The 26,721-nt window shown below is 36.7% G+C and overlaps 1 protein-coding gene across 1 annotated transcript in view; it reads left to right on the plus strand.

The window, feature by feature from the left end:
• Nucleotides 1–26,256, plus strand: part of LOC114361193 (capon-like protein) — a 40,474-nt gene extending 14,218 nt beyond the window's left edge. The window contains exons 3-6 of the mRNA XM_028316169.1: nucleotides 2,026–2,183; nucleotides 14,923–15,162; nucleotides 19,498–19,632; nucleotides 24,582–26,256. Coding sequence (XP_028171970.1) covers nucleotides 2,026–2,183; nucleotides 14,923–15,162; nucleotides 19,498–19,632; nucleotides 24,582–25,430 — 1,382 coding nt within the window. The 3' untranslated portion in view covers nucleotides 25,431–26,256. The remainder of the gene's footprint in view (nucleotides 1–2,025; nucleotides 2,184–14,922; nucleotides 15,163–19,497; nucleotides 19,633–24,581) is intronic.
• Nucleotides 26,257–26,721: the final 465 nt, after the last annotated feature.

Below are 26,721 nucleotides of genomic sequence, written 5' to 3' on the forward strand. Positions count from 1 at the left end.
CCATTCATGTCTCATTTACGACATTAATACTTACTTCCGTTTTCTCGGTAGTAACTGGATTTTACTTTATAGGAAATTCTCGCTATTCTTCCTTATGCTTGTGTGTTTGATTTAAAAGAACTAAAGTTCAATTTTAATTGAAACGATTCGCCTTTATCTACCTAAATAACCACTGCCAATTTCCCAACCAAATAAACTACCAGTTAACTCCCAATTTGTATGCAAGCTTTCTGTTAAAAATCAACATCATCAAAGTTTCCAAAGATCTGGAAAACCTATATTTTACCAGCGCTTGGATTCAAACATTTGGTTAGAATTGGCACAACAAACTCAGTCGGCGCTGTGCGGGTTATAACAATTTGATGCAAAGTGAACAAAAGGGCCCCACAAATTTATATTTAACGATGTTTTATAGTCATCTGAATATGGTAGCAGTTGCCTCGCTATGTATAAAGATTTACCGCCGTATTACTTAATGAGATGTAAATGCAAAATGCCGCGATATTCAAAGGGCTTGCTTCCGTGGATCAATAACCACATTTTTTGTCATTTCTTTTGTAATTTTGCCTTCTTTTTGCGAAATATCAACTGTCTGAAATTTCAAATAGTATAAGTACGTTAAATATAATTTAATCATGTTAAATTTTTAATAATGGGGTGAAGAGGTGAAATTAAACTTCATTATTTTTCACATTGTTAAAAAACCAACAAAATTCGTGACATGTAGCTCTAAATTGATAGGTCAATGAAATCGGGACTGAATAATTCAATTACTACTGAAAAATAAATTCCGAAAATCCTAGCTTAAACCAATTTAAATTGTATTTCATATAGTCAAAATATTCGTACTATCCAATATTCGGATTGACTTTTTTTTACAAGTTTTAAAGGAACGCTGCAATTTTAAATACAAGTAACATGAAACTCAAAAAAGCTAAAATTAAACTTACATTTATTCTGAACACGAAGGTATATTACTCAATGCGTTTCAATAATTTTGTAGATAGTAAAACCGCATATAACTCTTCATACACTGATTTATTTTACGAGGCATTTTACAGTTCGTCTGCCTGCTATTTGTAAACGTCTGTTTCACTTACGACCAATTTGGGTTCCTGTCAGCCATTCTTGCGTCGCATAAACGCATTCTGTTGACTTGAAATAACTCAGTTATTGATTGATGGTTGATTTTCCAATTGCACATTATAAACAAAGAAATGTTTTCTTCGTATGTGTATTAGCGCTCGTGCACACGACGCCGCCGCGCCGAAGAGTAAAGCCCGCCGCCGCGCCGCTCCGCGCCGCTGCCGCGCCGCCGCCGCGCCGCCGCCGCGCCGCCACCGCGCCGTCAAAGCATAATTTCGCCGGCGGCGCGGCAGCGGGCTTAACGCGGCGCGTATAAACAGTGCATAGGCGCGGCGGCAGCGCGGCGGCGGCGTCGTGTGCAGGAGCGCTTAAGGTGCTATTCCGAACGAAGCTGCCAACTACAACTCCCGACAGCATGAAGGCTGCATGAGGTCGGCCATAGCTGCACTACTGGTTATGTGAGACTTCCAAACGCCGCGATAGTAGCTCTTGAAGCACTAGCTGCAGTGTCGGTCTTTGGGAGGCCCCAAATGCCTCCACGTTCTCCTGATGAAATCCAAAACAAGACTTTCAAAATGTACTTAGTAGTTCTCAGTACTCTCATGTGTACACATATAGCGGGGAGGCCGAGATGGCAAAAACCCCAGAATGGTCTGGTGCCCCCACCGCAAAATGGGCTACCGATTTGAAAGATGATAGCATAGTACTAACCATGATCCCCCCTGTTACATGGCCATGGCCATGGATACGCCGTGTTTTTTTAAAGCTAGGGGGGCCCAGTTAGCTTTGTCCGCCCCGGGCCTCTGACGGGCTTAGTCCGCCATTGACTAGCTGGACTTCATGCAGCCTGCACGTATCGGTAGCTCGGTTCAGGAAAGCACCTTTAAAATGCTGCAATTATTTTTGTCGTGTGACTCTACTTAGTGCTAACGCCCACAGAAGCAGCTTCAGATTGTGGAGTTTCGGACGTAGGGGGTGCGTCTACATCGAAGGGAGTGGTGGAGGAAGGAGCAGTCGGTGGCAGCGAGCCCTCCAGGCCCACTCATCTGGAGCTGTTGCCGCCACCGCCTAGGAAGGAGGGCAAGCGATCTCCCATGGTATGTATTAATATCTTGTATAAGACCAAAACTTAAAACATTTTAACTGTAAATTTTACAGCCATGTAAATTGTAGTCTGCCGCATTAGAAACCGTTTTTCTAACAAATAAGACCGAATAACATCGGTATCTTTAAGAGACACTGAGACAGTATACCTAATCTTTGTATAGTAGTAGTAGGTAATTATTATAAATTCTTTGAAAATTACAAAATTATATTGATGCATGATATAATTAACATGTTTTATGATATGAGTAAAATTGTATCATTACAAAATATTTTTGTAGTGACAATGCGATCGCGCTTTATGAAACGATCAAGTGCTTTATCGGGAAAAATAATATTATTTACTCGTATTTTCATCAAGAAAAATGAAAGAATCGCGTCAGAACTGTCACGTGTCTCCTGCAGCTCGGATGTGATGTGGCTGAGGTTTTGAGAATAAATCCTTTACAAAACTCGTACTAGCTTTCGTCTAATGGAATATTTCGTTGTCAGATGACTTGTAACATTAAGGCTGGGTTGCACCACCTAACTTTTCTTTAACTAAAGTCAAAAATCTGTCAAACTGCATACAAAAAACACTTGACTTACTTGACTTATGGTCCCCCCTAGATGGGGCAGAGGGCGTCCACAACAGTCCTCCATCGCGTTCGGTCTTGAGCTATTTGTTTGATCTCGCTCCAAGTCTTGCCGATCTTCTTCGCCTGGTCTGCCACAGTGCGCCGCCAAGTTTGCTTGCAATACAAAAAAACACTGGTTATCGTTAAAATTACTGTTAATGTTAATTGGTGCAACTCAGCCAAGTTATAATATATCTCGTTTTCATAATGCAGATAGTTGTCAGTCTTCTTAGTATGACGTGTGAGCTATAACCATCAAGATCACACAACCCTGATATTAGATATCATCAGGCATCTGGAATGGCTTAATTGCACTACTTATTTTATGTAGAACACACACAGCTATTATTCTATTAACGTCATTACAATAAGAATCTTTAGGCTGGAGTAATTGCACGATCTTACTTTAACTTTGACAAACTTCAAAAATCTGTCAAACTTCATACAAAAAACATCGGTTTATCGTTATAGTTACGATCAAATTTAGGTGGTGCAACTCAACCTTACTTTCTATAATTCAATTAATTTATAAAATTAGTAGAGATTGTATCTTTAACCATTGGTATTATTTTAACTACTCCATTGGGGATTAAAATAGTTAAATAAAAACTTTTCCTGATGCACTCTGTAACAGTACAACTCTCTGACCGCTGAACCAGCAATACTAATACTGCAAGGCTATGCAAGCTGCGTTGTGTTGTCCATTCCACTGTTGGCTTAATCCTGAATACCTTTGAGTGTTACATTACGAGTACAAGCCAATACAGGTGAACACACAACCTAAGCCACTCAGACATGATGGAATAGTAGGTACGTTTCAGCCAAGCATGGGAGCGAGCATTCAAGGTTAGGTGTAACGTCATTCGTTTTGCTACTAATATTAGTTAGAATCACACACCAGTAATCAGTAATATTTGCGTCCACCTTTAGATTTTCTACCAACAAAATGATAAAATCTTTAGGGTCATGTAAGTCCTATTATAACTTCTAACGACCTCACCCCAAATTAAACAGAGCTTGTACTTTCTGTGTCAATTAAAAACTAATTTATGTAATACTCGTACATAAATATTACGTACCTACCCGTATTGTAATCTAAGTGAATCGTGATTCCCCAGTAGACATAATGACCTGATGAAATGGTGGTCGCTATTAACATCCATTTCACACTAACATTTGACCCTCGCGGATTTCGCAACCACAGATGGCGTTGTAGATTTGGACGCGAATCGCCAGACCACAGACCGTCAATACATCAATACAATGTAAGACGTGACTCAGATACAAATGATTTACACTTTACACGAAAGTTTGTCCTTGTTGCTGGATCAGAAACCAGAACCATTGGCTTTGTAACCCGTATTAGTGCGATGCGATGCGACTAAAGTACAAAGGGTTTAATCGTTAAGGCTGGGTTGCACCATCTTACTTTAACTATAAATAGACGTCACAAATCTGTTAAACACCAAAAAAAACACCGGTTATCAATAAAGTTACGGTTAAAGGTTTATGGAGCAATTAAGCCTAAGTGTGCACAAGTGATAAGTAATTCCACAAAAATGGAAAGACAACATTTTATTACTATTTTTATTACTATAAAGATAAAGGATTTACGAGTAGGTACTCATTACCGGAACAACCAATTGTTCATACCTGACGATTAGACCTTGTTGGCCTAGATCTCTACGGAATTTGTTACTAGTATATCTATACTTATTACAAGTATTAAAAAGCTGAAGAGTTTGTTTGCTTGAACGCACTAATCTCAAGAACTACGTCCGATTTTAAAAAATATTTTTTGTTTTGGATAGCCTATTTATCGAGGAAGGCTATATTATTACATCATCTTACAACCAATAGGCCCATGGGTGGAATCCGAAAATATTATTCAAACTATTTTCAAGTGTACGAATTCGCAGGCACAGCTAGTACAGAACAATCCCCTTCACTCAGATTGGCCTGGAGTAATTGTCCGAATAGCATAATTGCTGAAACTAATATAGTAAAGCAAGCCCGAAATATTTTGCAGTACCTATTCAGTATTTTGTTGGAAACATCTTCAGGAATGATTCCAAGATTAAATGAGTTAATTGCTATGTTCCTGATAGAATTGTGGGGTGTAGAGTTCGCACAAGCTCGAATTCGCCGCCTCTTGATTCTCTATCGGGTAAATTAGCTTTTTGATAGGTCGTTTGGGAATTTTCTGCCTTTGGTCACGGACCAAGAATTTCGGTTGGCACAGAAATACGAAGCTTGTTAGCCTGTCTATTTGTCTGGTATCAATTTTATTTAAGCCACGTATAGAGTTCGAGAAGTAATATATACCTACTTATAACTGCTTTTCAGAGGCACCTATAATACGTTTTCAACGCACTTGGTGGTAAAGTGGTTCTTATAACCTTGTTTTAATTTCATAATTTATACTTTAGGTAGAACGCACGTGTGAGTTTTGGATTATTATTACTGCTCTTTTAAGTTTGCCCATCTTTTACTGATGTCTGAAAAATATTTAAATCTTTTTTTTAGTTTTTAACTACACTGAGCTCATTAGAATAAGAAGGTAATCGTCAAAACCTCCAGATTTACCGGTCAATTTTTATTTTTAAATACGTAAGTACCTATACGAACTAGGAAATTATATCCCACAGCATGTTTTATGAAGCAAAATTAAAACTTTAAAACTGAAACGTTTTTGAACTATTAATGTCGTTAGAATATTCAAGTCGTCCCTTATGAATGTCGTTAAAATATTCAAGACCGTTGTAAGACCAAGAAAATGCTTTGTAAGTTCCACATCTTTTAATATCAGCTCCGAACTGGCTCGTGGCAGAAACAGAATATTTTATATTGCACTTTGCGATTTGGTGCATCAAACGACAGTATTGAAATACATTATGCAAAACTATATTTCGGAACAAGGTCTTAAATCGCAATGCCGTTTTAAATCCCACATGACTACATGAGATAATATATTAATAATAATAATAACAAAGCATAATCAGATCGCCTCTTTAAATCAAATTACGAGCAAATAATCAGTGCGAACTGGAAATGTCGTAGTTAGTTTTAGTTACATGATTTCCTTTGAAACCCCTCTAATACAATTGAGTCAACATAATATCAGAGTATGCTCGTGAAACAAAGCTAATAATTTCGTTTATTTTAGGTCGCTTTGTCAACTTAGCGTCCTCGTCGCTGTGTACATAAAGTAGCAGCTTTTTCTTTGGGCGGAGCAAACGAAGTGAAAACTCGTCAGACATGATTTCGTATTTAAATACAAAGAAGAACGGTCATCTGTGACCCAGGCCCGACAGAAACGAGACATATCTCAGTTTTTTTGTCATGTCTTAATTAGTTAAATTATATATTTTTTATATTCGAAATCTATGTATAACACCAAAATATTACCCTTTGTTTTTGTTTAGGCGTTATACAAAAACTACTACAAAATGCCTATTTGTCACCAAAATTGGTAAATGTATGCACCTAAATGTCTATTACAGCTGCTATGGAATGTATCTAGGTGACCTGGAGATACAGCCGGATTATACAGGGTGGAAAAAATAATAAGTTACAAAATCCAAAAATTCAATGTTACCAGCTTCCATAATCTATACCCTATTATTGGTACCATTTGAAAGAGCTCATGAAGCACTTTCAGAATCAGTAACTAGTTTTTCAATATCTTGTATAGTTTAGAAATAATCGAGTGAGATCACTTATTGTTCCATATGTATAACCACCCTGTATAATCCGGTTGTATCTCCAGGTCACCTAGATACATTCCATAGCAGCTGTAATAGACATTTAGGTACATACATTTACCAATTTTGGTGATAAATAAGCATTTTGTATTAGTTTTTGTATAACGCCTAAACAAAAACAAAGGGTAATATTTTGGTGTTATACATAGATTTCGAATATAAAAAATATATAATTTAACTAATTAGGACATGAGAAAAAAACTGAGGTATGTCTCGTTTCTGTCGGGTCTGGGTTTTTTTTGTATGGGGCGTGACCGTTCTTCTTTCGGTCAAGATTGTTTTGAAACAAGTTACACTGAAGTTTTTTGGGTTATTGTTAAAGCCACAAAGTCGATTTTTCGCACTTTTGTAAGTTTTGTACATTAAGGCTGGGTTGCACCATGTTACTTTAACTGTGACAAACGTCTGTCAAACTCCATACAAAAATAACCGGTTATCGTCATAGTTACCGTCAAAATTAGGTGGTGCAACCCACCCTAAAAGTAAATTCGTCATAAACATGAATTACGCGTTATTTTATCAGTAAAAACGTGTGACGTGTGACGAATTCAAATGTAGAGTCAAGTCTGTGGAAAATCATCAATAATGTCGTATGTAATAATTATTACTACGAAGAAAACATAATTAAGATATTCTATGAACTAAATACTCGTAAAGCTGCATGTAGAGTTTAGTATTTTTGGTTTATTATGAAAATATTTTTTCATGATCGGATATGGTTTAGTACCTCAACATGAATAAATGGTAGATTACTTTGATTTCCGTTCGTCCATATGTCTGCCTATCTTCTGTCTAAGACCCTTTTCACTGAAATTAATATTAGGACAAGGCTGCTTGTCTAGGTGTCAAACATTCAGAGTCAACGTAATCAAGGTAGCAATTCTCTGATCAACCTTTAGGTGCTTTAGGGTACTTGCCGTTGACAAACTCATTGCTATGACAAAGGGGAATGGTCATAAAAACGTGAAAATTAATACATTGCAAATACCACATGTTGCAGCGGTTTTTTTTTTTGGTAGCCATTGTCTAAATCCTAGTTATAACCCAATGGCATTTGTTCCTAATAATGTTTACACCATTAATCTACCATGAAACAGACGTCATATCTACATGCTAGCTAGCTTACAAAATGCACAAAATCCTAATTGTAGCATGTATAGCGTGCATAGCAATTTCTGATTTTTCAGTTTTTTCATTGCCAATTATGTTTCGATTTACCTTGATGTGTATGAAAAATATTTTTCACGGCTAATGCTGGTTTTCTATATTCAATCCAATCCAAATCCGTTCGTCAATTGCCAAATTTCAATATGTTTTTGGTCAAAAAATCTACGGTTTTCGATTAATGTTTTTACATTTTCATATTTTTATAAGACTAATTAAACAATATTAAAGTGTAAACGCATCGAAAATTTTGTATATTTGATCAAAAACTGATAGTGAAATTGGTCCTTCAGTCCGATTGAGCCTCTCATTACAGCAATATTCGGTGTTTACTTACTATGAAAATATTTTTATAATATCCGGAACCAGACAAACATCGTCGAGGCCCGATTCTGGGGATGGATACGTAATTAAGTTTGTTTCCCTGAGGGCGCGAATCTTACTCGCCTTTGTCAGTTTTTTAACTAAATCCGCAGCCCGTTCAGCGTTTTTTGAGTAGATCTCGATAGGATTTTCCTGAAGAGAGGCATACTTATCGCAGGATTAGTATTTACAAAGGGTCAGCATCTTAACCTTTAACTATGGACGTGAAAAAATAATTACACTCCCATGGACGTCGGGTCTCCCAGACCCCTATCTAAAATACTTCTTATTTTTATATCTGAATCAATTTGAATTTATTAAAGAGTTGATATATGTCTAATAACTATTAATAAAGGATTTAGTAAATGTAATCCAATTTTAACCATAATTTAATTATTTTTTTGCAAATTTAAAAAACTTAGTCATTTTTCAGTGTTAATTGACTTGCCACACATATAGGCTCCTTGATTACAGTCGATTATTAATAAACGAAATTAATATTTTTTTCCTTGCTAATTAATAACCACGTAACATAAAAACATGAACAAAATTTCTGAAGGACATAAAATAAAATTTTTGACAAGGGTTAAAGTTACCAAAATTTTACACAGTGGCCTAGAACAATAAAGACAAATTATCTCTACAGGCATGTGTTATCTTTCTTTGAGAGCTTTAATAGGCAAAATATACACCATTCAGAATCGGAATCTGCAGCAATGGTAAATTCTAAGACATCTAAACTAAAAAAAAGAATCGTTTACAAGTAATACCTTACTCCTGAAATGTTCTTTAGATAGTTGGGCTAATAATATAGCTGATGTACTCAGATACTTTCTGCCATTATGTATTCTTAAACTAGAACATTTTACTTAAGATTATAATAATATCATGTAAAAAAATTATAGTTGACAAGTCACATCCATAGAAGTATGTTTGTATGGAAATTATAGTCATCGGGTCTCCCAGGCCCGGACAAAATTTTGGATGGTTATTACTCACGTAATAAGTGTCGGAAGACGCGATTTTATGCCTCCTCGGCCCAAACACAGTTAAAACTGAAGCTACTGAGATGGTCGCGAGCAGCACGTGGCGGGAAGGTGTTTAAACCGAGAAATTGGAAAAGGGGGTGGGCCTCTGAGACCCGACGTCCATAGTTAAAGGTTAAACCAGCTAACGATAAGAGCGGAATCTGTCTAGCTAAAACCATACTACGAGTATTAGCAACATTAATTATTCATGAAACTGAAGGAGATTTCGCATACACAGTTGTGTATCATAGGTATAAATAATATGTTGGGAGAAGAAAAATAACTTTTTCTACTAAATCGTATTGTCAAAAACAGTCCTCGTATCTTTCCATTATTATCCAAGCGAATTACAGTGCAAAAAAGAAAATCGTTTTCTAAAACTCACTATGCAAATGTTTTGCAAGTTGTTGCCCGCCGTCACGGTGAATTCTTTGTCAAATATTTACTCCGTTCTTTTATAGCCATTCGTATTTCGTGGAAGGAAAGGGGAGCTGAATTCCTTAGAATCATTGCCACTTACAGCCGTACTCAATTCGCACTAAACATTGCATCAATACGGAACATGCTTTCTGAGATACATATTGATCTCGAAAGCCTAATAGAACAGAGGATGCTCTAGCCCTTTATTCTTCAAAATAATATCTCCAAATATAAAAGCATCTCCAACTTTCAATGTTTACTCGTTTTTGTTTCATGCCTTACACGTACTATAATAAAATAAATCGTGGTCCAATGAAATGAGATCAGGGTTTTTGAAATAAACATGATATTCCCAGGTATCCACAAGAGAGAAATATATTTTCATACGCCGCGAACGTTGTGTTCCGAAATATGGGATAAATTACGACCCCTTTGCCTTCCAATTATTGACACATGTGAATATCATTTTGGCCCTCTTTTCAAACAATGCTGTTTAAATATGAATAATTTAAGATAACTCTGACATACATAATTATAATTCTTAGTAATAACTCGTGGAAAAAAACTGGTCTAATCTAATTCTATTATGAAGAGTTGTCATAGAATTTTCGATTTAAATATAAAATAATAAATTCGTTGAAAACAATTCACTCAAGCCGATTGAAATAGAAATACGAGTGTCTATTACTAGACTCCGAAAATAGTATGCAGTACTCACAATAATCGCTTACCCACATCGAATCCAGGAACAGTTGCAATAAATCAAATCGATAATAATATCATCGGCTTGCGAAAATTACTTACAGAATCAACGAGTGATATTATCTAAGGGCCTATTCACACAGCTATTTTAAACGCTCTGTTGAACGCACAACGAGAGTGCGCTTTTTTCCTACAAACGCCTACTAGTTAGTGTACAGGGTGGAATTTTGTAATGCCACCTGAAGGGAAAGTACTCTTAAAACTGGAGATAGAAAGTTTTACTTAAAGAAAATATTCCTTTATTTTTTAAAAGAAACTCATTCAATGGTTTTTTTACTAAGAGTACTTAGACAGCAGGAAAAAAATAGGTTATTTGTCAAAAACAAATAAAAAACTTCAGAAAATAACCGATAAATGCCACCTGCATTACAAAATTCCACACTATAGATAGGTCCGACTTTCGTATGTGTACATATCGCATTTGTATCGGACGGCGCGCTTAAAACGCCGTGTGCATAGGCCCTTATACTTACCATTCTACAGCTGCATGCTTCACGTGTGATGGTCAATAAAGGTTCCCCTTTATTTTCTGTCAATAAAGGGGATGCTAAGACACATGAACCGACTAGATTTAACTAGTCTCTTTTTTGGGCGCCTGTACGCATTAGGTTATTTTCGGAAGTTTTTTATTTGTTTTTGTCAATTTTTTTTAACTATGAAATGTTAACTTTTTGCATTCTTGAAGTTTGTTTTCATAGGTCACATAAAAATTAGGGATTGATGGTGAAAACTGGCTTAAGACTTAAAAGTTTAAAAAATCTTTTATGGCCTTTCTAAGAGTAGGTATTAGGGGTTACAATGAGTGAAACTCTTTCTCAGTGCCTGCACTATAAAATAAAGACCATTCTTTCCGAATCGATCAAGGGTAGGCGTTGATGAGTCAGAGTACAGCCGTCAGAAAGTTACGCCTGTCTTTTATTGGGTAGATTAACTTACTAATTTATTAGTGACTGAGTAACCTTTTTCCGCGCGTCGATTTTGTTTTGTAACAAACACTGTTCCGCGAAAACTTTTTAGATCCTTGATATAGAAGCAGCCTATAAATTATTCCAGCAGTTCTTAGATTTTACAAACCAAATAATGTTTTTTTTTATTTATGTTTATTAAAACGCATCACTGAACAATTTATTTCTGCTAAATTCCAGCGTGCCATTCATAATGGAGCTTAAAACAACGAACTCTGCGCTAACATCTTACCGAATTCTAGACTTAGTATATTGCCTCGCAGCTCACTTCGGCCGCGCCACAAGCGTAATGAAGTATTCAAGTAGACTACTTTGATACGCGCTGCGGTCGAGGCTTTGAATTTTCCGACGATTCATTATGCAAAGATCTCGCGTAAGGACATTGAGTTTGAGCGCCGAAGGACACGATGCGTTGCGACGGCGGTGCGACGCAGGAACCACAGTGATACTGTGCTGGAACGGTGCCGCCGCGTCGTCTTTGGGCTTGTTTCCACGTGTTTTAATATTAACGTTCACACGAACATCCCGTTTGTAGTCTCCCGGAAAAACCGATGGAATTTGTAATTTGAATTTCAAACACACAATAAGTAGCGAAATCTTTATATCTCAATAAATATCTAATTAAACCTTCATAATTTTTGCACCACCTTAGTTTCTCTGCTTGACTGACAGATAATGCCACCTGGCATTAATTCCGCCACTGTACATCAGTATTATGTGCAAAAGTATACATAAATAAGTGCGGTGGCGCAACGCATCGTGTGTTTGGCTCTAATATCGCAGCTCATTCTGCAGCACAGCAAGCGAGAGTCTGCACTGTTGTGTTTAGAACGTCGGGGACAAAGAAAATGCTCTCGGGCATCCCGGTCACGCTGTTAGTACACCACAAACTGCTCAATAAAACGTTTTTGCTGAACAGCAAACCTGTATTTCTTTCGGAATTCCTTTCTTGGCATTGAATACACTCTTACATAACATAAATTTAGATTAATTGTACAAATAAATTGTACCTCAATTCAGCTGATTGCTAGCACTTTACTTTATTAAAAATATGGATTCGAATCTACAACAATTCATTCTAGACACTTCAAGTAATTATTAGATGTTCTAAGTAATTATTTTGTTCATAAAAGTGCTGCCTAATAAGACATCACTTATTTAGATCAATGACCGTAAATAATACTTAGTTAGTTATCTAGACATAAATGTTGTTGGTACACGGAAACCTAATTATATTTTCTTCTGCAATAGTAGAAATAATAGATAGTCTCATTGATTTCATATAATTATTTCCTTATTTCTAAGGACAATGACCAAAAGTGGTCCAAATGTCCACCACTAATGAGACCTATATTGGCTTATAGTCCATTAAATAGAGATTAACTTTCAGTATGGGACGAAAAAAAAAATAAGCTGTCAGTAAAAAGTTATGACCATATGAAAAATTGTAGTAGTTTACGCGCTAATCTCAGGAACTACTGGTCCGATTTGAAAAAATATTTTTGTTAGATTGAGATTTTGGACCACACTCCATACATTTTTGGTCATTGTCCTTTACCTACTTATCTAATCTAATGGCATCTATAGCGTACTACTTTAAGTTAGCAATTAATCGTTTGGTTGGGCACATTACGTCCAATTTGCAAAATGTCCAACTGTGCAATTTCGCACTTTGTCCAATTCGAAAATGGTCAAATGCAAAGTGTTGATGTATCGAACACAATATGGTTAGATTGCTGCAAAATTAAGTGAACGTGTTTTATCCTCATTAAATCCACTGTGTCCATTGATAGGCTCATTATTAACGTTTGTTGGATGCGTTTACACAGCCACAGTGAAACTATTGTGTGTAGGGTTGCCAGGAGTCCGGTTTTAGCCGGACATGTTTGGCTTTTTATGGACATGTCCAGCCAAATATTTTCTCACCCGGCCTGTCCGTCTTTTGATAGTCTTTTTATATGGCTGCCGCGCCGCTTGATAGTCGAGCGCACAATTTAAGTAAAGCCAAGACGCGATTTTTTATTATGTAATATTTTTCGGCTTTTGGCTTTTATAAAGCTATGATTGCTGTTAAAGGTATGTCCGGCTTTTAGTATAAAATGGCTGCCAAGCTAAGCACCGAGTCCGGGTTCTGTGTTTTTGGACCTGGCAACCCTAATTTGTGTGCCCACGCTCCGTGTTTATCTTTAGGCATGTGTTTGACAGGTGAAATAACTAAAACAAAATAAAAACAACTGAAACAAACTGCACCACAAACTTATCAGACGCAGTGCGATGGACAGACTTTTAAATTTGAATTTTCGATGCAAAGTTTTGGACTGGACTTATTTGGTTTTTGTTAATGCAAAAACTTTGGAATGGATAATATTAAAATAAATGTATTTTAAAGAAAAATATACTTTTACGCCTTTTTGAATATTGGAATTTAATACGTTTCTGTAACAGTTATTCGAAAATCTTTATTAGCGTTCTGATAACTAATAATAACTATCTGCATAATTATTTCTTAACAAAATGCACCTAAATATTTTAGGTGCTAGTACGATACTTGTTTGATAAAACCTACTAAATCAGTCGTAATTAAAAGCGCTAGCATTGTGCATTGGGCTTAAATTAGCGTTTGTAATGTTGCAAATAATGTAACACAAGCTCTAATTTCATTTGAAATAGGCATAGATTAATTTGAAGGTTAATAAAAGGAAATTACTTACTGTGATCCATTCCATAGACACATGCATGTTGTAAAAACACAAATTCTTTACTATATTGTTTATATTCTGAGTAAAAGATGCCTATATTAAAAAAACCTCTCTGATCGGCGATCTTTCATAAAATTAATAATCCAGGATTATTAGAGCTTATCCTCTACGCAAAGTATTTTGCGTACGTAATATTACTTGTAAGCCTTTACATATTACGAAAGATACGTTAGGACTAACTATTTGCTTTTGGCATTATTTTTTTATTGTATGATGTAAGTAAACCGTAAAGATACTCTCGCTCTTTGTAGGTATCTTATAAAAACGTTATATGAACGTTTTTATGACAAGCCTTTGTAGGGTTATACAGAAAATAGTTACCTCTAAAAACCGTATATTTGTGATTTCGAAATCAAATGTAGCCATAAGTAAAGTTCATGAACATGCAGATATTGGCTTGAAGCTCAAAGAGAGCCGTAGAGATAATTTTCAGCCGTAATGAGTACCTATGCACAAAATAAATAACAAACACGCTTCGGACGCTTCGGTGTGAATTCCGGTGCACACTAACGAAAATCCGTACAAAAAACAAATGACTGTAAACCGCGTGTCCTAAGTAAATTTCTATATTTAGATCAATTCAAATCACAGAAACAGAATCTATGAGATTGAGAATCCATATACGTATCAGACTTTGGATGTTCTTTTGCAATACGGACCTCATTTTCCACCCCTTTCTGATCCCTAAACATTAAGGCTTGGTTGCACCATCTTACTTTAACTTTGACAAACGTCAAAAATCTGTCAAACTCCATACAAAAAGCACCGGTTATCGTTATAGTTACGCTCATAGTTAGGTGGTGCAACTCAGCCTAAGATTGTTTCGACTATCACTCGAACTACTGGATCTAATTCCAAACTGTTTGCTTAACTTCTTTGGTTTTTTCTAGCGCACCACACCAGCTCCCAGCATTGCCCTGCCAGACCTGCCGGAGTGCGTTCTGAACATTGATCTCTTGACCAACGGGGAGAATACTGACGACGCGACGCCGCTCAGCGCTCAACACCAACTGCAACTGCTGAGGGAACGTCTGGAGCAGCAGGTGCAGCAGACGCGCGCTGCTGTGGCCCAGCTGTTGCTGCTGAGGGACCAGCTGGCTGCGGAACAGGCAGCGCGATGCGAGGCTCAAGTAAGGAACATGGGATTTATGGTCCAAACCCAAACATTCTTAATACCAGATCTCCGTAGATCTCCCTAGCCGCTACCCTCAGCGTGGTGCATCAAAGGCAGTAACGCAGCAATTGGGCGGTAGCTAACAGTAGGTACTTTTTGGTTATTGGAAGTTAAACATTGTAACTTGCCGGAGTGCGTTCTGAACATTAATCTCATGACCAACACTGACGACGCGACGCCGCTCAGCGCTCAACACCAACTGCAACTGCTGAGGGAACGTCTGGAGAAGCAGGTGCAGCGGACGCGCGCTGCTGTGGCCCAGCTGTTGCTGCTGAGGGACCAGCTGGCTGCAGAACAGGCAGCACGATGCGAGGCTCAAGTAAGGAACATGGGATTTATGGTCCAAACCCAAACATTCTTAATACCAGATCTCCGTAGATCTCCCTAGACGCTACCCTCAGCGTGGTGCATCAAAGGCAGTAACGCAGCAATAGGACGGTAGCTAACAGTAGGTACATTTTGGTTATTGGAAGTTAAACATTGTCACTTACCGGAGTGCGTTCTGAACATTAATCTCATGACCAATACTGACGACGCGACGCCGCTCAGCGCTCAACACTAACTGCAACTGCTGAGGGAACGTCTGGAGCAGCAGGTGCAAGCAATAGGCAGCGCAATGCGAGGCTCAAGTAAGGAACATGGGGATTATGATCAGAACCTCCCAAATACTTTAAAACACCCGATATAGTGCAACGAGAGGTGCTTCACAGGGAGTGAACCATCTCGTCGAAGAAAAGGCGGGCCTTTCCGACCGAGACTCAAATAGGTATGAAACGAACTTAAAATGGGGATTATGGTCCGAACCTCTAAACCTTCAACACTCAAAAGCTGATTTAAGGCATACAAAGAAGGTAACATAAATTGGGATTATGGTGCATATCATATTATACACACCTAAAAGTGTAACGGCCAACGGTACTTTACTCGTATGGTTATGGGAAGGTTTACATTATGCTAAACTTATGTATGAGGCAGTCGATATCATCATAGCCCTCTTTGACATAGGCTCACTCCAATGCGCGCCATTTTTCCTTATCTTCGGCTTATCCAAATCATTTGATATCCAAACCATAGATTGAACAATTGGATTTTTCAATAACTCAATTTAAAAATGTAGTTCTTTTTCTGCTGTGAAAACCATTTTAGATGTATAAGCTTTACCTACCTCAAACTAAAATTTATGAACACCCTTGCTTACCATCTATAACTTTAAAAGTCCTGAAGCCATTTCAGAACCTTTATTCACATGCGCGAGCATTTTTCCACCTAAATCAAATCCGGGCAAATTAAAAAGGCCGGGCGAAGTTCGGGCGAAGAGCCAAAGTTAGAACATGTCCGGACTAATCCAGACAGTAACCCTAAACCGATCTAAGTTCGGTGCCTGAACTTTAGCGCAGCTAGAGAAAGGCTAATGTTTAGCATAGACGATTGGCAATCATTGGATTTCAGTCGAGTGTACGTTTAGTTAGTTAATTAGTTCTTGTACGTGTCGTACTGTGCTGGAGAGGATTATGCTAGAGACGATTAAGTTTGGTTTTCGTTTTATCTATATCTAAAGCGAATGGTCACACTGATTGACTGACTCACTCACTCATCACGAAATCTCAGAAACTATAACACCTACAAACTTGAAACAGGTAGGTTTCTTATAGGGTGTAGCCATCCGCTAAGAACCGACTTTACGAAACTCCATCCCTTAGGGGGTAAAACGGGATCCACGCGTACGAAGTCGCGGGCGGCCGCTATTTATATCTAAATGTTGCGGAGAAAATAATATTCATGCTAATAGAGGTGTTTATTATAATAGACAATAAATACTGCTGAGACAATAAGCGTCTAATTGCAGACCTCTCGTCACCAAGGGGCAGACATAAGCAAACTGCGGAACTCGCATAAGAGGCACTAGATCTAATTGCATCGACTCCTCTAGTGTACTAGAATTGCTGAAATAACAGCAGTATTGAACCAGGTAGAATAATATTTAGGTTTCGCGTACTTGCGGAATTTATCCCCCCGCAAAAATGCAATTTCTTTTAGCGCGATACACCTTTTACTAACACAACGTTGCTACTAAAATAATCTTGTATTTTCTTGAACAATAAAACAATATTTATCTTGTTCTAATGCGAGTATTTTAACTTCACGAACCAATGAAGGTTTCAATCGACAATCAATAATCCAGCTATTTATGCTTTCTAAATATTTTTCGTATTTTATTAGAGAATGGACTCGGTGCAATTAATTCTATTGTTATTTAGTTCTTTGTATTTAGCTTTTTGACAATGAACGTGTTTTACCTACCAATAAAACACACATTAAACCACTTACCTGATTCGAAGCATAGACAATATAAGAATGTCGTACTATTTGCCTCTCTTTCTTTCCTGTTGTTAGTGTGTATATAGCCGTCTCTGTCGCACACCTCCCCCCTCTGGCCAGGCAGCGTGAGCGCTGCGCGCTTTCGTTTTTGCCATTGTGCTCTTTTGCTTAGCCAGGCAGCAATTAAACTATGCTTCGAATCAGGTAAGTGGTTTAATGTGTGTTTTATTGGTAGGTAAAACACGTTCATTAAACCTCTGTACCGTGATTCGAAGCATAGACAATATGAGATGTGTTTATTATCGCCTGGCCGAGGAGGTTGCTAAAGTGATATCACAGATGAGACAGGGACATCTAATGATATTTGTATGTAATTACTAAATTCATAATATTTCAGGATTAAACGAAGTTAAGCTTAGGGGTGAAAAATAAAAATTAAGTATGTGTGATCCTGGTGTGCGACTATTTGAGTAAATTATTATTAATAACTATTATTCAGTTACAAAAAAGAAATAAAACCATTGAACAAAATTAAAGTCTTTTTCTTTATTTATCCGAAAAACTTAACAAATTCAATGGAATCATATTGAAATTACACAATCATAAAAGGTTATATTGTGATAACCAAAAGAAAATTTGATACAATACAGGACCAAAATAATATAATTAAGGCACTGTTTCAAATAACTTATTGATTGGATTATTTTGCAACTGCGGCTCTTATGCTTCCTGGGGTAGCCGAGATACCAGCTGACATTAACACAGATTTTATCCAGCCGGCAATAATAGCGCGTGATGCAGGTCTTGGTTTCCCACAAGCAGTTAGGAATAAATTGTTTACTTTAGCTACTTCCCGCCTTGTTGCAGAGAGAGTGATCAGTCTGTTTATCCAGGTTATAGGGTTCAGATGCGGATTTACTGTATTTGGTAGTAACTTCCATCCAGATTGCCGATATGTAGCTGAATCGGTCTTGGATCCAAACTCAGGCCAAAAAACAACGTAGTTTTCAGTAAGTAAACAATGATCTGCGTCTATACGTAGCAGCGTTAGGTCATGAACTCTTCTGCCCGAACATAATAACAAAAGCATCGCCAAGTGTTTCGATGTTTCATACATACTGGACGTGTTGACGTTTGCTCTAGCGAGATATGAGGCCACTATATCGATGTCCCATGTTGGGGCTCTAATTTTATTTGGTTTTTGAAGTGAAATTGCTTTCAGAACATGTTTCACGACAGAATTATTTGATAATTTAGAAGCATCTGAATTACACAGAGTTTCCACTACCGATTTATGTAGTAATATTGTGTTATAGGCCAGTCCTTCCACTTGATAAAGGTCAATAAGAAAACGCGCCAAGTCCGACCCTGAAGGACTACAAGTATTTATATTGTTTTTGCGACTCCAAGAGACCCATCTCGACCATGCTGGTTTATACGTGCGTAATGTTGAGGTTCTCCAGGCAGACTTTAAGAAGTTTATTTGTTCGTTGGACCATCCACATAATTCTNACTCGACGAGGCAAAAGACGCCAATGGCAAAAACGAAAGCGCGCAGCGCTCACGCTGCCTGGCCAGAGGGGGGAGGTGTGCGACAGAGACGGCTATATACACACTAACAACAGGAAAGAAAGAGAGGCAAATAGTACGACATTCTTATATTGTCTATGCTTCGAATCACGGTACAGAGGTTTAATGAAATAATATAACAGGTAGGTTTATTTTAATAGTAGTTTACAATATGAAGCGATCTGCACCCATCTGTTTATTCAATCAAAAGTATTTTAAATCAATTTTAGGGTGTTAGAAAATATCGTCACACAATATTTTCTAACACCCTAAATGTTTGGTCGAAAATTTGGAGGCGCAAAATTTTGATCAGACTGGATATAGTGGCGTAGACACGAAAAAGAAAAAGAGGTTACAAGTAGGTACTCCGGATTTTTCTGAATTAAGATTGTTGGTATTCCAGGCTCGTACCCACCAGCTCCTGATCCATAACAAGGAGTTGTTGGAGCACATCGCGGCCCTGGTTTCTCATCTACAGGAGCGCGAGAGGGGCTCCTCTAGGCCTATCAGCGCTCAGCAACTGACACTTCTGCCTCAGGTTAGTCCATAGCAGATTAAACCCGCTTCTTTTTTATGTGACTCATGCCTTGATCACACGTACCGAGCAAACGGGCCAGACAGTGCTCGGTGTGTATGAACATTACGCCGAGTGCTCGGCCGAGCGCTTGAGTAGGTGACTCGCTCACCCAACTCTCTCGGCCAAGTATCATTTTACTGTCTCGCCCGTCCACTCGGTAGGTGTGATCAAGGCTAGCATTAATTGCAATTGTTTTCAATTTGACATTCATTACTGTGGCAATATAAATTGCTGTGATTACTGTCTTTATGAGCCAGTGATGTACGTAGAGGGGACAGAACATCAGGCTATTATTAATTTTGGTTGTAAAATCGCACAATCCAAGAAGATGCCAGGTGGCTTGATGTCATACTGAAAACAGTCGTGATAGATGTTGAGTTAAACCCCGATTTAATTCGAGTCAGTGTTCTCAGATAAAACATAACCGTCTCGGATTTCAAAGATTTTTTGCTCGTTTTTTTTTTGTTTTTATACTCAACCTTTTAACAGTCATCTCGGGTAACTTCGTCATATTACCGTGGCTTCGCATAGAACTTTAAATTCTAATAGAATATTGATATAAACTTTTTTCTTTATCGAAGGATGATGCATTGATTGGTATCTAAAATATCATTTATCTATTTTATTTTTAAAATTATTAAGTTTGTAAATGAAACACTTTTTATACCTATGTTATGTTACCCAAGATGATAGTGTAATTAGCCACCTATTTTTAAAACAAGTGCGACATCAAAATTACCCGGCCTAAAAGTTTTTCCCAGCAAAATGTAATATTTACGACGGAGATCATCCATGCCCACGAAATGTTGCAATTATGAAGACTTAATTTTGAAGTCGCTTTAAAATTACTTTAATACTGTGTGTTGTTTTAGCTTCACGAAAACTAGTTAAAATTTCTCGTTTATGTCTAATTATGTTAAAACTTATAGCCATACTTTTATTTTAACTTTTTCATAACATGATTAAGTTACAACTTTTTTATGAAAAGTGTAGGTAATATTCGCGTAAATAATAGCTTCAATTTTTTTTGTATGTTTTTAATTAATACTTAAAGCCTGAATGCCTGAAGCATGTATTGTTTATTAAGTAGGTGTGCGTCATCGTAACTTCTTTAGATACCTACTAGAGAACTATTTTTTTTTACCTAAAAATCATATTACATTCTTTGACTTGTTTGAGTAGTCAATATTAGCTCCAGTTACCTACCCATTTTTGCCAGAGAGGTGTGTGTGTGTAGGCTAAATCCTCAATTTGTCTCTGGTAAATATAGAGGATCACCATCCCCCAGGATTGAATTACCTAATGATGATGATGGCCTCAGCAAGATCTGAAGATTAAAATACTGTTTCGCTAATTAAAAATCCACCTCTGATCCAAACCTTTGTTTTGTCACCTGTCATCCGCTTCGCACTGAAGGGAAGTTCAACCTTGACTTCGAACTCCTCCCATGTTTTTCTGATTAATTTCGTTACCCGTCCAATGACAGTTTAACTTTTCCCCGAAACAAACTTCACATTCACTGGTTGTGTATTAATTGGCTGTCAAGCTGTAGATCCTGACTACACAGGAGTTGCAGAGGTGGGAACAAGAGGTGGGAATAGTCTTACTAATCCCTTTTCAGAATGGCGTATAAGGATGCTTGATAATTAATATTGTTATTGAATGGCATGAACTACTCTAATCTTTCTTTCTGAAGTTCATGAAACAATCACGAATCATCAACAAAAAGTTCTATTCATGTCACGTTACATTTTGCATACTATGTTGTGTTGCGTCTGTGTCTTTTTACATTATAATTTTCTTGTGATAGTGTATTTTTATAGATAAAAGGTTAATTACATCTATAAAAAATCACCCATACTGCTTGATTTTATTCAAATTGTAGTTCTTAGTTTGTGATTATCTATAGGACCATAAATAAAAGCTGAAACTATTTGGTAACTGATTTAAGCAAAAAAGGGACAAAGGGTTTTGATACGATGAATCTGAGTTAAACTGCGGATAGACGAATTGGGACCCTAAAAACCGTATAAATTGTTTTTGTCGTTCGTAATACCTCAAAAAGAGTTAAGTAATTAGATTGCTAAATAAAATCCGAGTAGTAAGCGTTAATAATATAGATAGAAAACTGTTTTATATGACTGTAAATTATTAATGAATATTCAGTTATTAATACAATAAGGTGTGCTTTTGCTCATGGTCCATGGATACCTATAGATTTTAGTCATAAACTCCAAACTTCTATGTAAATAATAAGCAAGATCGTGCATGACTGTTTAGCTATTTGTTCATTTGCTATAGACGTGTCATGTGTCCCTTATGCCCGTTTTCACCATCAATCCCTAATTTTTAAGTGATCCTTATGGTAACACATAACAGGAATTTTGTTTTTATAGGGGTCACTTAAAAATTAGGGATAGATGGTGAAAACGGGCATTAGTGTCCCTTAGAGACAATTTCATATACCTACACGAAGAGTTTGGCGCGTAGTTCAAAGCAATCACATTGTTTTTTAGATTTTAGTATTTTCACACAACGAGTGGTGTAAATCGCTTAAAAATAACAATTTTGAAAGTTCATAATTTTTTTCACGATTCCAAATTCGCTACTCGAAAAAGAGGATTGGTTTACATACGGCAGTAAATAAGACTATACATTTTGTTGTTAAATAGCCGGTATTACAACGAGCTAAGTAAGAAACCACTACCTATGTTTTTTTTAAAGACTATTAGCAATTTGTATTGCCCAAATTAATAATAGTCCCATTAGCCCCTCGTGTTAAGCTAATAAGCTTCTGTTACGAGTGGGCTCACCACAATAGTCGAGCGCGGTGGGATTCGAACCCGCGTTCCCGGTTCCGCGTTTTCGATTCTTAATATGCCGTCGTCCGTACATCACGGTCTGAATCAGTCAGTGCAAACGAATATAGACCCGTTTTTGCTTTTTCATTAGAAAACCTTCAAGCCTACTAAAATAGGAACGTAAAATAAATAAAATAGGTAGGTAAAATGTACTATTATTTACACTAGCTGCTTTGATCTCCACAAGTTCCTCGTGTGTGTGCATGATCGCTTAGTTTACTATTTCATTAGTTTATGTGTCAAACTTTTTAATATAAGTACCTAAGTAAAAAACATCTGAATCAATTGTCTAATTGTCTATCATATCGTTTGGGAAATTTTAAATACATTTAGGTAAGTGATTTAATCTGAATGTGCTTTATAAATGAAATAATTATGCTCATTAGACGGCTCATTATCCGTATTACGGGACATTGTATGTGAATTGCTAATGCCCTCATTTATTGACAATTGATCCAGGTTTATAATGTATTATGTTCTATACTCGTAGAACCACATAATATTGTTAGGGGTTTAAATAACTCTTCAAAGCATACTCTCCATGCATTAAATAACACTTAAGAAACGTAGAACTGAATTCTATATGAAAAGTTTAGTAGTTTTTGTTTGTTATTATTAATGTTACAAACACTGGGGAGTATACTTCAAAAGAAAATTAAAAGATAAACTGGCCTCCTTCTTTTTATAGCTCCTAGTTGTAAATCATCGGTACAAAACCTTCTTCAGATGAATTATCTACTGTAAGTAAAGTTTGTATGTTCAGAGGTTCAAGGTCATGTTCGTTACTGCTCATCTGATAAGCAATTACGAGTATTAGAATGGACCTTTAGGATCGTTCATTAAAATAAAACTGTCAGACTCAAATAGTTCGTGTGGAAACTTTCAGGTGAATCGATAAAAATAAGACTGTCTAACTAATTTTAAAAGGTCTTTTAAACAATGTAAGTAGTTTTTAATTACCTTTTAATGACTTTATGTAACAAACCAAAAACCACGATATTATACATTTATCGTTGACCAAAAACCGTGCGGGCGAAACCGCGGGCAGAAGCGCTTTAATTTATAATAGAATCTATTTTTTTAGAAATCTATTTTGTAATCAAATAAGCCTCATTATCAAGTATTATGTACATTTTATGGTCTTTCGTGATAGATTATTCCCATCCCATATCCCGTATATGGGTTTAGTAGCGATCTCAATCGTAACGTGATGCCATGAATGCTTTAATTAATTTGACATTGACAATGACATTTCAAGTAAGTGTCATTGGAAATTAAGATCTGACGAGCCAGTCTAGATTAGGTATATTACCAAGATTCCTCGGTGACCGCAGACGAATTTGTTTTTCCAACTATCAGTTTATTTCGAGATCATCGAAACGTAAAATTATTACTTCGATTTATATCATTAATAGAGAAATAAATTGCTATAGTAATTACTTAACAATAGAACTAAGTGGCGATAGGTTTAACAACCGATTAATTGATACAACATTTTAATTAACAAAATAGTTAACAAATATTCTTATTAAAGTCGTTAGCCACAGAACATAGAAACCTCTTTTTGTGTTCTGTGTTCGTTAACCATGAAGCGATAAAAGCACCTTCATATTCCACATTACATCCAAAATGTCCCTTTTACAGACGTGAGTGATAAGGGTTTTTGCAAAACTTGTACGGAACTATAATATAACCTTCATTACTTTGTAAACTCTACATATTTATTTAGTGATCAAAGCTTCTTTAAGAGGCGTTAACCTTTTGTATTTCTTAGTATCAATTTAGCCACTAAAATTACTTAGGTACCTACTATAATTTTGTCTGAAAATTGTTTTGTACCGATTTATAGAAACTACTGTCGCTAGTTTATCAAACAAAGCATGTAATACATTTAAAATACGTAAATACATTTAGTGAGATCATGCAAATCCCATATTAATTGTTTTCCGTTTATAATTAGAACGAGGCAAGTAATCACTTTAATACTACTGTTATTTTTATGTTCATGTAATTATCTGATGTGTTTTTGTCTTCGCTTGAAAAATATAGGTTAAAGGTGACTCTGGATCTAAAGAAGCCCGCAAGTCCAACGCACAGGCACAAGCTGCAGTCAATGGTAACAACATCCAGCTCGGCACAGATCAACTTCTCAACCTTATCGCCCAGAACACAAAGATGACACAAAACGTCGAGAATAACAACAACCAATTTTCTCCGTTCTGTACCACGCCGACAATGCCGCAAAATGGGCCGTTCTCCGCTCCGTCCTTCGGCGGAATGACCAACGAACAAATCCAAAATTACTTGATCTCAAAGTTCCAAGACATGGGCGGTTTTCCCAATGACTTCACCGAAAAGAAAATAGCCAACCAACAATTCTTTCAAAACTGCAACGCATTCCCGAATATACCACCACTGACAAATCACTACAGCCACACAGACATCGCGAGTCTTCTAAATCACAGTGTGTATAAGCACAAAAGCAATTCTACCGAGGAGCTGGGCGCCATAGCCCAGGCGATGAGCTTGGGTCACTCTGAAAATTCGTTATTCAGTAACAGCCAAGCTTCGACATCTAAAGATTCTACGCCCGATGCGTTTAGTTCGGATGACGGCCTGCCGTTTATAATGCCATTGTCGCACAATGGTACGCTGACGGCTACTGGTGACGATGGCCGTGTTCGTCTGATCGTGCCAGTGAGTCCCTCGGAGAGCGCTTCAGACGTCGCGGACCTGCCTAGCGATACGCAAGGCCACTCGGGGGTGAGCCTCAAAGTGCCCGACCGCCTAACGGCTCCGGCGGCCCCTATTACGCGCTCCACTAGCGAGAAAGTACCGAATCGCAGCGAAATGATGACTGCGCTACGATCCCAATGGACAAGGCATACTACAAAGTAAACATTTACCAACCAAACCGTCGTTTATTTTTCAAATCAAAAAATATTATATCATTCATTATCTGTTTCACGTCATGGTTAAATTGCAGTTGAATGACTTGCGTTCAGTGCAATCAAAGTGATTAATAAAATATTTTCCAAAATTAATAAAATTATATAATTTAGAAAAGATTGAGACTTTAAAAGGTGCCAAAAAATTAGATACGTCACCTAAAAGAGACGTGCATAAAATTAGGGTAGAACATAAAATAATGAAGAATATATGTTTACATATCAAGTGATTTTTATTCGACGAACATAATGAGAAGTTGGCACATTTTTGTAATCAAAAACATATTATTATCTTGGCATATCAAAGTAAAATAAAGAGAGAAAAATGTTTCTTGGGTCATAAAAAGCTTGTAAAAATACTGGTAGCTAGTGGAGACGTGCACCCCAATTTCTATGTTGAACCTCTTAAATTCACCCTGAATAAAATCTATAGAAGTGTTTTCACCAGCATTATTATAAATATAATAGAATTATTAATCAATTATGTACTACGTTATCTCAATAGTTTTGATGTGGTGAATTAATAGTGTTTCTAAAGAGTCACATTCTCAAAAATTTTATATGGCAATTCTATGAGTTATAATTAATAAAATACAATATCCACGATATATTGTACTTACTTCAATTTTTTAAAATAAAAATATATTCAATTACATATTGCTTTAGAATTAACTGAAAATAAAAAATTGTAGGAACTGTCATTATAAGTACACTTACATTATAAAAACAGACACAATGTGGATGTTGCCTGGGTCAAAAAGCAAGAGTTTTAATTAGTCCGTCAGTTAACTTATCAAAAAATACTCTACACGTATTTTTCACTTTTTCAAACTAATGAAAATTAAAGAGATAAAGCGCCCCAAAGTTCATAAGAAGAGGCCCGTGACGTCAACGCTTGCTTAAAAATGCCGCACGTTGTGACGTCGTGCGCAACTTCAACGCACCATAACTATGTAATTATTTGTTAGATTGACAAATAAAAATATACGTGTCCAATATTTTTTGATATTAAACATTACGGACTAAAAAAATTTTTTTAGGCAACTAGCCTATTCTAACAATATGTAAGATTACGAGTTATTCTACAAAACGTAGTGCAAACTTGTTACACATAATATTTTGTAGCGTAAGTACGTAATAGTCACTGATCTAAATAGGAAACAATAATAGAAACTGGCACTAAAATAACTTCATAGACTTCAAAGTTACTGTCTATCGTAAGACTTGTAGTAGTTACCTAC

This window comes from Ostrinia furnacalis, unplaced genomic scaffold, assembly GCF_004193835.3.
Source record: "Ostrinia furnacalis isolate ACB-3 unplaced genomic scaffold, ASM419383v2 OfSCF5444, whole genome shotgun sequence".
Taxonomy (NCBI): Eukaryota; Metazoa; Arthropoda; class Insecta; order Lepidoptera; family Crambidae; genus Ostrinia; species Ostrinia furnacalis.